Source organism: Sapajus apella, unplaced genomic scaffold, assembly GCF_009761245.1.
Source record: "Sapajus apella isolate SASKATOON/1434 unplaced genomic scaffold, GSC_monkey_1.0 scaffold56, whole genome shotgun sequence".
NCBI classification, from domain to species: domain Eukaryota; kingdom Metazoa; phylum Chordata; class Mammalia; order Primates; family Cebidae; genus Sapajus; species Sapajus apella.
Genome location: NW_022436996.1, coordinates 15032863 through 15045199, shown reverse-complemented (window position 1 = coordinate 15045199; position 12337 = coordinate 15032863). Strand labels below are relative to the sequence as shown.

The 12337-nt window shown below is 36.4% G+C and overlaps 1 gene segment (V, D, J or C); it reads left to right on the top strand.

Moving 5' to 3' along the window:
- Window positions 1–250: 250 nt before the first annotated feature.
- On the top strand, window positions 251–1608 carry LOC116527988. The segment is given in 2 exon segments: window positions 251–858; window positions 1018–1608. Coding segments are annotated over 2 exon segments (453 nt in total).
- The last annotated feature ends 10729 nt before the right edge of the window (window positions 1609–12337 follow it).

Sequence of the window (12337 nt, the reverse complement as noted above, 5' to 3'; positions counted from 1 at the left end):
AAAAATGCACTATTTAAAATAAATAGTTACAGAGAGAAAAAGCATAAAGACATATCATCTAAAAGAAACACTAGTAAATGAACAAGCTAATATACACCAGAAAGTACTAGAAGGTGAAGTATTTTTCAAAGCAGTGGCTAGTTTCAGAATCATAAATTTAGCAATTACTACAGAGATCTGTATTATACTAAAAGATAATTAGATAATTAATGGTCAGAAGGAATGTCCAGTCTTGAGTTAGCAACTGATGTTCAAATTAATGGCAAGGGACACTTTTGAAACAATTTTAATTTTATATTTTGGCTTTGCATATAAGCCAAGTAGTAGATAAGATGAAAATGCATTGATGAGAACTGATGATGATCATTAACTGAAAAAAAATCTTAAACAGAATTTCAAGAATTTTTATAATAAAAAATAATGTGTCTATATATCTACACATTTATATATGGGGGACAGAAGGATCTAGAAAGACTGTCACTAAGATGTTAACAGTGATAATCACTTTCCGGCAGTGTGTCATGTTTTTATTTTGCTATTTCATTTTCTAACTTTCTAAAACATCAGTGCATAACTTATATTAGCAAAAATAGACGTAAAATATTTTAAATGAATACAGAGTAACTTAGTTATATTTATTGAGTTAGGATAAAAGCTTTTTTCCTGATTAAAAAAAAAAACACGAAGTGTTTTTGCTCAGGAACATGAAGCAGTAGCATGATGATTATGAGTCTGTGGAAGGATCACGTCACAAGAAGGTGCAAACGGGGAATGAAAAAGCCTCATCCCTTTGCGACGTCAAAGCGACGATGGGCACCAGGCTTCTCAGCTGTGCATCCCTGTGTCTCCTGGCAGCAGGTCAGCTCTGAGCACAAAAGAAAAATTCTTGTCCTGGGCTTGGGCTTGCCAACCCCCATATCCAAGCTTTCTTTGTTTGTTGGTTGGTTGGTTTTTGTTTTTGTTTCATTAAGGTCTTTTCTGGACTCTGTCTACAGCTTCTGTTTCTTTCTCTTACAGACTCTTTTCATGCCAAAGTCACACAGACTCCAGGATATTTGGTCAAAAGAAAAGGACAGAAAACAGAGATGGATTGTACCCCCGAAAAAGGACACACTTTTGTTTATTGGTATCAACAGAACCAGAATAAAGACTTGATGTTTTTGATTTCCTTTCAGAATGAACAAATTCTTGAAGAAACGGAGATGCACAAGAAGCGATTCTTATCTCAATGCCCCAGGAACTCACCCTGCAGCCTGGCAATCCTGTCCTCGGACCCAGGAGACAGGGCCCTGTATCTCTGTGCCAGCAGTCAATCCACAGCACTGAAATGTCAGTTCCTCTCAGCACACAAACTTGTCATAGACCCAGCTCAGGAAGCAGGTGATGTATTAGGTTGCAAGGGAGTAACAAAAAATAACTGAAGCCAGCTTAAGCCACAGTGGAATTCAACAAAAGGATCAAGGGTGTTTAGCAGAAGTCAAGAAGTGATGGGCAGACAATTCTGAAAAGGCACCAGTAGGGTGGAGCTGTAGAATGGCTGTCTCTCCAGCTCTGATTTTTCTTCAGTTTTGGCTGTTGCATGCTTTTCTCTCCCTGCACACCATCTCTTTGTGGTGAGAATGAGATGGTCACTAAAGGTTGTAAATTCAGTTGCCATCATTTCCCTACACTAACAAACACCATCCCGGCTCTTTCTAAGCCTGAGTTCAAAATACCAGGAGAAAAAAACAGATGGGTCATAACTCAGCCATGAACCTTCTCATAGAGCACTCAATGGTTGGCGGGTATGTAATGTATTTAAAAATCACATAAATGTCACTTTTCCACTCAGCCCAAGCAAGTGAAATGCTATTTTTCTGTATGTACATTCAGTCTGTTGCTTCTATATGATAGATAGTACTATGTTCATTCTTCAGAAATACATACGCAGTTTTTCTCCCATTTCCTGCCAGAAAAAAATCTTTGTCCTGGGCTTGCCAACCCCCAGATCCAAGCTTGCTCTATTTATTTATTTATTTATTTATTTATTTATTTATTTATTTAAGGTCTTTCCTGGACTCTGTCAACAGTTTCTGTTTCTTTCTCTTCAGGCTCTTTTCATGCCAAAGTCACACAGAGTCCAGGATATTTGGTCAAAGGAAAAATTTGAAAATTCTTGTATAAATACCTTCATAAACTTGTATAATTGCTTTATAGGATTATACACCCAGAGTGAGTCACGATTGCCGAGATATGGAATAGTATGCATATTTTATGTATCTAAATACCACCATGGGGTTCTTCAGGATCACTGTATAAATCTGCAATCCCATATAAAAGTGAATAAGGTTACCTCCTACATCCTATTACTTCCTTTAATCATTATCCAGTGATCTAGATTGTTCTCAGACTAGCAATGTAGAGATTCCAGCCTCTTCCCCCTACACACAGCCAGAATATCACCAGTGTTAACCATAAAGATACAGGTGACAATTTTTTTAAGTAAATAAAACCAATGATTTAAAGAAACTAGATTATTTCATACCACTATAATAATAACTGGCAACAATCTAGAAAGCTAAATAATGTTCTCTCCCTCTTTTTCCTTCCATTGTATTTTCCTAATTGCTAATGAGTTTGAGCATATCTTCACATGACAGTGGTCCTGGATTTCTTTTCTCAAAATGGCCTATCCATATCCTCTGGCAAATTCTCTATTGAGAGTTCTGTATTTTCCTCAACAATTTGTAGGAGGTCCTAAGATATACAACATATTAGTCACCTTTTTAAAATTTTAGGCACTGGAAATACCACCACCCAAAATGGTACCACCCCTGTTCCAGACTTCAAAGACCTCAGTCGATGTGGGAGGAAGCAGCTGGTCTCTTAACTTAGCAGGTGGATGTGTGTTATCTCTATTATGTGAATGAGACATCTGTCTTTCACGTCCACTCTCCTGAGTGTCCGACATGCTGTCCCCTCCATTATTATTAATGTCTTTAAACAGCATAGAAAAGTTACCTGCTATGGCTGTCCCTAAACTCTATCACCCATCGACACCCTTTTCATCCAGAACTGCTGAAAAAATGTTTCGCTCCATTCAGCTACGCTTTTTTACTATCTGGGGTAAACGTGATTCAAATTACTTTTTATTGCTCTTTTCTAAGTGGATTATGCTGCCTGGTTATAGCCAAGGACAGAAAAACTTCACACATCTTTTCTGAAGACTTAATCCTTGCCCACACATTATCTCCTTTAGGGCCAAGTTCCCTACTGCAAACACCAGTGTCCTTAAGCTCTTGATATGACAGCTGATTCGTTTTGACTCCACAGATGCTTGCAGAGCTACTCCCATTCACTGATACATAAAAGCATTGAGAAACTTTCAGCTACACTACATGGAATTTTGGTCTCTGGGGAAAGTAAGAAGAGCAAAAATAACCATAAAAAATGTGTTTCAAATAATGTGTACAAGGATGACAAAATATAGATTACTTTCATGAAAACTATTAGAACATTTATATTCTTTGTGGGAGTAATGTATCATTGGGTACATTAAAACAAATTCCTGAAGAATTTTGGGAAAAAATTAATTTAGGAAAACAAATTTTAAATGATATCCTGAAAACCATCAGGGTTTACCATAAAGGTAACAATCTAAAAAACATCAAACAAACAATTTAGTAATGAAAGAGAAAATATAAATACAGAAAATTCATATGAATAGGTAATGAAATATTAGTAAAAAATGTGTTTGAGAACACTTACAAATGAATTTTGTTGCCTAATTTGATTAAGAGTATAGTCAAAGTGTTACTCTTTTAAAGTACTTATAATAGTGTTGTTGGATAATATGGAACAAAAACTTTAAAATGCTTATTTTTAAGAATTTGACTTTAAATAAAAATAGATAGTTGTTACTGTAGTTGTCCTATTGCCTTAAGCCACTATAAAACTTAATAAAAATTATAAGACAACTATTTTGAGGCATCAGACAACAGGCAACATAGGCTCGCCATCACTGGGAAAGAGGAAACCTAGAAGGGGAATTTCACTATTGTCCTAAAGCTCTGCCTTGGTATGATTTCTGGGCTGCAGCACAAGGATATGAAGCCTAGGCAAAGGGCAGTGGTCTTTCCAGAATAGGGAGGCAGAGATTGAGTTCAGACCTGTAAACATGGCTGCTGGTGGTAGGGATCAGCTACTGCAGAGAAGGAAGCTATGCAAAATAAGACCTCTAAATATTGTATGAGGACCCCGTAAGTCTCTGGTCAAAAACTAAGCATCAGCTGCATAGAAAAAGCCTCCATATGACCTGGCAGAGGGAAGTTGCTGGGTAGCTGTGAGAGGAATGGAGATTCTGACAGTCACACTGGTAGGGGAGACATGAATCCTGAATAGGCAGAGCAGAGAGGACTTGCTGACACCCCTGGGAAAGCAGCTGGCACCACAGAGGGGTCATGTCTCAAGAGAATGACTACCAAAGTTCTAGAGTAAACCACTCCAGAACTGCCCTAACAAAGCTCAGCAAGTCTAAAAACGATCTCGCTGATCTGCCAATAAATTCACTGCCTTTTGAAGAAAAATATCTCAGCACTCTCTAAATAAAGGCAAATATATATACACAAATATACATATATATAAAACCTACAGATATATATGTCTGTATCTCTAGAGTATCAAAAATGTAGCATCCACAATTTCAATCTTGAAATGAAAAAAAAAATAGACATAGGAAAAACTAGGAAATGTCACATGGGGAAAAAATAAACAATAAAAAGCAACCCTGAAATAACACAGATATTGGAAATTTCCAATGAGAATATTTAAGCAGCTATTATTATAAATATGTTCAAGAATTTGGAGGAAAATATGGTCATGATTTAATTAATTGATGAAATTGATTAACCCACAGCAATCGAGACAAAAAGGGGAAAGATACAAATTACCATATCAATGATGAGGAAAGTATGTCTATAGATACAAAAGACACTAAAATAGTGATAGAATATTATAAGCTTATGCAATATATTGTTCAACTTAGATGAAATGAAATTATTTGAATAACGCTATTTACCAAAATGATTAAAAATGAAATAAGAAATATAAAGAACTTCATATGAAGGAAGTTAAATTTTTTATCAAAAACCATCTCTCCAAGGAAACTCCAGACCCATATTTCTTTCTTGATGAATTCTATTAAAAATTTTAAGGAAAAAAGACTATCCATTTTATATAAACTTTTTCAGAAAATAGAAGAGAAAGAAACACTTCAAAACACTTTTTTAATCTCAGCAAAACCCTAATGCCAAAATCTGTCAAACGCATTACAGAACAGTAACTTTTATGACCACAAATGAAAGAAAACTTTTCACAATATATTAACAGATTAAATCCAAATATGTCTCAGTAAAATACTGGCAAACTGAATCCAGCAGCACATCAAAAAGCTTATCCACTGCAATCAAGTTGGCTTCACTTCAATCGAGATGCAAGGCTGGTTCAACATACGCAAATCAATAAGCATAATTCAACACGTAAACAGATCTAAAGACAAAAAATACATGATTATCTCAATAGATGCAGAAAAGGCCTTCAATAAAATTCAACATCATGTTAAAATCTCTCAAAAAACTAGGCATTGAGGAACATACATCAAAATAATAAGAGCTATTTGTGACAAACCCAGAGCCAATATCATACCGAATGGGCAAAAGCTTGAAGCATTCCCCTCAAAAATGAGCACAAGGCAAGGATGCCCTCTCTCACCACTCCTATTCAACATAGTGTTGGAAGTTCTGGCCAGGCCAATCAGGCAAGAGAAAGAAATAAAGGGTATTCAAATAGGAAGAGAGGAAGTCAAATTGTCTTTGTTTGCAGATGACATGATTCTATATCTAGAAAACCCTGTTGTCCCAGCCCAAAAGCTTCTTAAGCTAATAAGCAACTTCAGCCAAGTCTCAGGATACAAAATCAATGTGCAGAAGTCACAAGTATTTCTATACACCAACAAAGGGCAAGCAGAGAGCAAAATCATGAATGAACTCCCATTCACAATTGCTACAAGTGAATAAAATACCTAGGGATACAGCTAACAAGGGAAGTGAAGGACATCTTCAAGGATAACTACAAACCACTGTTCAAGGAAACCAGGGAGGACTCAAACAAATGGAAAAATATTTCATCCTCATGTATAGGAAGAATCAATATTGTGAAAATGGCCATACTGCACATAGTAATTTACAGAATCAATGCTATTCCCATTAAACTACTATTGACATTCTTCACAGAATTAGGAAAAACTATTTTAAAATTCATATGGAACCAAAAAAGAGACCAAATAGTCAAGACAATCATAAGCAAAAAGAACAAAGCTGGAGGCATCAAGCTACCAAACTTTCAAACTATACTATAAGGCTACAATAACCAAAACAGCATAGTACTGGTACAAAAACAGACACATAGACCAATGGAACAGAGTAGAGAACTCAAATAGTTCATACATCTACAACCATCTGATCTTTGACAAACCTGAAAAAATAAGTAATGGGGAAGGATTCCCTATTTAATAAATGGTGCTGGGAGAACTGGCTATCCATTTGCAGAAAACTGAAACTGGACCTCTTCCTCACACTTTATATGAAAACTAAATCAAGATGGATTAAAGACTTATATGTAAAACCCAAAACTATAAAAACCCTAGGATAAATTCTAGGCAATATCTTTCAGGATATAGGCATAGGCATAGATTTCATGATGAAATCATTAAAAGCAATTACAACAAAAGCAAAAATTGACAAATGGGATCCAATTAAACTAAAGGACTTCTGCACAGCAAAATAAATTATCATCCTAGTGAACAGGAAACCTACAGAGTGGGAGAAAATTTTGCTGTCTATCCATCTAACAAAGGTCTGATATCCAGAATCCACAAGAAATTCAAACAAATTTACCAAAAAACCCCAAACAACCTGATTAAAACATGGGCAAAAGACATGAACAGACACTTCTCAAAAGAAGACATTCATGCAGCCAACAAACATACCAAAATAAAAACTCAGCATCAGTAATCATTAGAGAAATGCAAATCAAAACCACAATGAGATATCATCTCATGCCAGTCAGAAGAGTCATTATGAAAAAGTCACAAAACAATGAATGTTGGCAAGGTTGTGGAGAAATAGGAATGCTTTTACACTGTTGGTTAGAACCTAAATTAGTCCAACCATTGTGGAAGACAGTGTAGTGCTTCCTCAAAGATCTAGAACCAGAAATATTGTTTGACCCAGCAATCCTATTACTGGACATATACCCAAAGGAATCTAAATCATTCTATTACAAAGATACATGCATGTATATGTTCATTGCAGCACTATCATAATAGTAAAGACATGGAACCAACCCAAATACCCATCAATGATAGACTGAATAAAGAAAATGTGGTACATATACACCATGAAATACTATGCAGCCATAAAAAGGAATGAGATCATGTCCTTTGCGGGGACACAGAAGAAGCTGGAAGCTGTTATCCTCAGCAAACCAACCCAGGAACAGAGAACCAAATCCTGCATGTTCTCACTTATAAGTGGGAGCTGAATCATGAGAACATATGGACACAGGGAGGGGAAAAACACACACTGGGACATGTTAGAGGGTGAAGGGGGAAGAGAGCACACTAGGAAAAAAAGCTAATGCATGCTGTACTTAATACCTAGGTGATGGGTTGATAGGTGCAGCAAACCTCCATGGTACACATTTACGTATGTAACAAACCTGCACATCCTACACATGTACCCCAGAACTAAAAAAAAAAAATAGAATTGGGGGGTGGGGCTAGATAATTCACTTGCATTTCGATTAGCAAAAGCTTTTAAAAATTAATTTACTTCAAAAATAGAAAATATACTTTTAGATCAAAAAAAATAAATAAATCCAAGTATGTATGAATATATGTATAAATTTGTGTGCATATGCATATGTGAATGATTCTACAACATGACCAAGAGAGTTTATTACAGGAGAGACAGTGGTTTAGCCTTCCAAAGTCAATATACTTCACCACATAAACAGAACCAAAGACAAAAACCACATGATTATCTCAACTGATGCAGAGAAGGCCTTTGACAAAATTCAACAGCCCTTTAGGCTAAAAACCCTCAATAAACTAGGTATTGACGGAACGTACCTCAAAATAATAAAAGCTATTTATGACAAACCAACAGCCAATACCATACTGAATGGGCAAAAACTGGAAGCATTCCCTTTGCAATCTGGCACTAGATAAGGATGCCCTCTCTCACCACTCCTATTCAATATAGTATTGGAAGTTCTCGCCAGAGCAATCAGGCAAGAAAAAGAAATAAAGGGTATTCAAATAGGAAAGGAGGAAGTCAAATTGTCTCTATTTGCAGACGACATGATTGTATATCTAGAAGACCCCATCGTCTCAGCCCAAAATCTCCTGAAACTGATAAGCAACTTCAGCAAAGTCTCAGGATACAAAATCAATGTGCAAAAATCACAAGCATTCCTATACACCAATAACAGACTTAAAGAGAGCCAAATCAAGAATGAACTGCCATTCACAATTGCCACAAAGAGAATAAAATACCTAGGAATACAACTAACAAGGAATGCAAAGGACCTCTTCAAGTCAAACTATAAGCCACTGCTCAACGAAATAAGAGAGGACACAAACAGATGGAGAAACATTCCATGTTCACGGTTAGGAAGAATCAATATCGTGAAAATGCCCATACTGCCCAAAGTAATTTACAGATTCAACGCTATTCCCATCAAGCTACCAATGACCTTCTTCACAGAACTGGAAAAAACCACGTTAAACTTCATATGGAACCAAAAGAGAGCCCTCATAGCCAAGTCAATTCTAAGCAAAAAGAACAAAGCAGGAGGTATCACACTACTGGACTTCAAACTATACTACAAGGCTACAGTAATCAAAACAGCATGGTACTGGTACCAAAACAGAGATATAGACCCATGGAACAGAACAGAGGCCTCGGAGGCAACACAACATGTCTACAACTATCCAATCTTTGACAAACCTGAAAAAAACAAGACAAACCTGTTTAATAAATGGTGTTGGGAAAACTGGCTAGCCATGTGCAGAAGGCAGAAACTGGACCCCTTCCTGATGCCCTATACTAAAATTAACTCCAGATGGATTATAGACTTAAACATAAGACTTAACACCATAAAAACCCTAGAAGAAAATCTAGGCAAAACCATTCAGGACATAGGCGTAGGCAAGGACTTCATGACCAAAACACCAAAAGCATTGACAACAAAAGCCAAAATAGACAAATGGGACCTAATCAAACTCCACAGCTTCTGCACAGCAAAAGAAACAGTCATTAGAGTGAATCAGCAACCAACAGAATGGGAAAAAAATTTTGCAGTCTACCCATCTGACAAAGGGCTGATATCCAGAATTTACAAAGAAAACAGATCTACAAGAAAAAAACAAACAAGCCCATTCAAAAGTGGGCAAAGGATATGAACAGACACTTTACAAAAGAAGACATACATGAGACCAACAAACATATGAAAAAATGCTCATCATCACTGGTCACTAGAGAAATGCAAATCAAAACTACATTGAGATACCATCTCACTCCAGTTAGAATGGCGATCATTAAAAAATCTGGAGACAACAGATGCTGGAGAGGATGTGGAGAAATAGGAACACTTTTACACTGTTGGTGGGATTGTAAATTAGTTCAACCATTGTGGAAGACAGTGTGGCAATTCCTTAAGGACCTAGAAATAGAAATTCCATTTGACCCAGCAATCCCATTACTGAGTATATATCCAAAGGATTATAAATCGTTCTACTATAAGGACACGTGCACACGAATATTCATTGCAGCACTGTTTACAATAGCAAAGACCTGGAACAAACCGAAATGCCCATCAATGATAGACTGGACAGGGAAAATGTGGTACATATACACCATGGAATATTATGCAGCCATCAAAAATGATGAGTTTGTGTCCTTTGTAGGGACATGGATGAACCTGGAAATCACCATTCTCAGCAAACAGACACAAGAACAGAAAATCAAATACCGCATGTTCTCACTCATAGGTGGATGTTGAACAATGAGAACACATGGACACAGGGAGGGGAGCACTACACACTGAGGTCTGTTGGGGGGAAATGGGGGAGGGATGGGGGGTGGGGAGGTGGGGAGAGATAGCATGGGGAGAAATGCCAGATATAGGTGAAGGGGAGGAAGGCAGCAAATCACACTGCCATGTGTGTACCTATGCAACAATCCTGCATGCTCTTCACATGTACCCCAAAACCTAAAATGCAATTATATATATATATATATACATATTTTACCATATCAGCAGAATAATGAAGAATAATCATTTGACCATCTCAATCGATGCAGAGAAACCTTTGACAAAATCCATACTTACTCAAAAGAAACACTCCCAGTAAACTGGTAAGACAATTTTCTCAACCTGATTAAAGTTATAAATGAAAAAGTTACAAATAACAACTGATTTAATAGTGTGTTAGGCACTTTCCTCCTATAATAAGACACAAGCCATTAAGTTTTCTCATTACTTTCAACCTTATTTTAATTGTAGATGAGGTCTCACTATATTGCCCAGGCAGGACTTGAGTTCTTGAGCTTACGAGATCATTGTGCTAAGCTTCTCACTCTTTTTATTCAATATTATATTGGAGATCTTAACCAGCATGATAAGGCAACAAAAATAAAATAAAAGTTTTAAATATTGAAAAGGAAGAAGTAAAACTACAATTATTTGCAGATTACATGACTGTTTACATTTAAAAAATCATAAGAAATCAAGGAAAAATAACTAGAAATAATTAGTGAATTTACCAATATCACAGGATACATCAGTATTTTAAAAATAAAAATTTTTTTACTAGTTGCAAACAATTGAAACACAAACTTCAGAAAATTATACTATTTACAGTAGTACCAATAATAAATTACATAAGAACAAATGTAGCAATGAATTTTCAATTAAAAACTACAAAACTTCATGAAGGGAAACTAAAGAAAACATTTTTAAATGGAGAGATATATCATGTTTATGGATTGGAAGTTTCAATGCATTAAGATGGTAATTCTCAACAAGTATATTGGAAAAACTGGATAATCTATGGGGAAAAAAAATGAACCTTTACTATCACCTACCACCATAAATGAAAATTAAATGGAGATGTCTCATAGATATAATTACAAAAGCTGAAACTACAAACATTGTAGAAGAAAATATAGAAAAACATCTTTGTGAGTTGAGAGTAGGCAAAAATTCTCTTAGGACACCAACATCTCTAAGCAATAGTAAAGAAATAAAATTATTTCTCCTTTGACAGCCTTTGTGCCAGAGGATGTGTGTTATACAGATCAATAACTAACACATGGAATGAGGGGTGCAACAATCCTTAGAACCACGTACACATGCACAGCACACAGATGGACATGGTATGTGGGTAAGACCGAGAGGCCTGTGTTCTGCCTGTGATAGAGGACACGTCAGAGTGAAAGTGGATTATAAATACAATTTGAGAGGTATGTGAGCCAGCCCGGAGTAGAGAATATTTATTGGCCTGTGCCTTGAAGAACCCTCTCATTTGTCCAGAAATTGGAATGCCTTTTTCAATTTCATTCCGGCCCAGTTGTGTGTCTCTTCCAATCATTCCTCTGATAGCACTCACTCACTCCTCCTTGGGCATAGATTCTGCTCCCAGAATGATTTCTGCTTCTCCTTTACTTTCTGGGTACCTACAGACTTCTGTTAGAAATCCCGCAAAAATTGGTCCTCTCAGCCACTGGATATGAGTCCTCTCTCAACCAATGTGATCACCAATAATAGTTTATATTCAGCTCCCAAATATTGATTCCACTCAAATTACTGCCCATAGCAGGGGGCAGCAAAACAGCACGTTTACTTTCAGAATTGCAAATAAGGGCAATGTTTTTTGTTTGTTTGTTTGTTTTTTTACATTGAAGATGAACCCAAAATAAAAGTTCTTATGATCATTATCTTGTTTATATTCATGAGACCCCTGGATAAGCAATTTACGGGAACAAATCCACATTTTCATTCATATTGCTAATGGAGAACTCTAACAAGAAAGAAAAGAAGGGAGAGGACACTGGAATATGTCATCTGGAGTGTAGGCAATGGCTGTAAAATGTACTTGGGTACTCCTAAATAAAGCAACAACTATTCAAAATAACAGGAGAGGGAGAAGCGGTGAAGGAGGTGGTAGATGAACAGGAGAGGCCATGAGGAGTTGGTAATTACCAATGATGCCTCAGTGGGGACACAAAGGCTCATT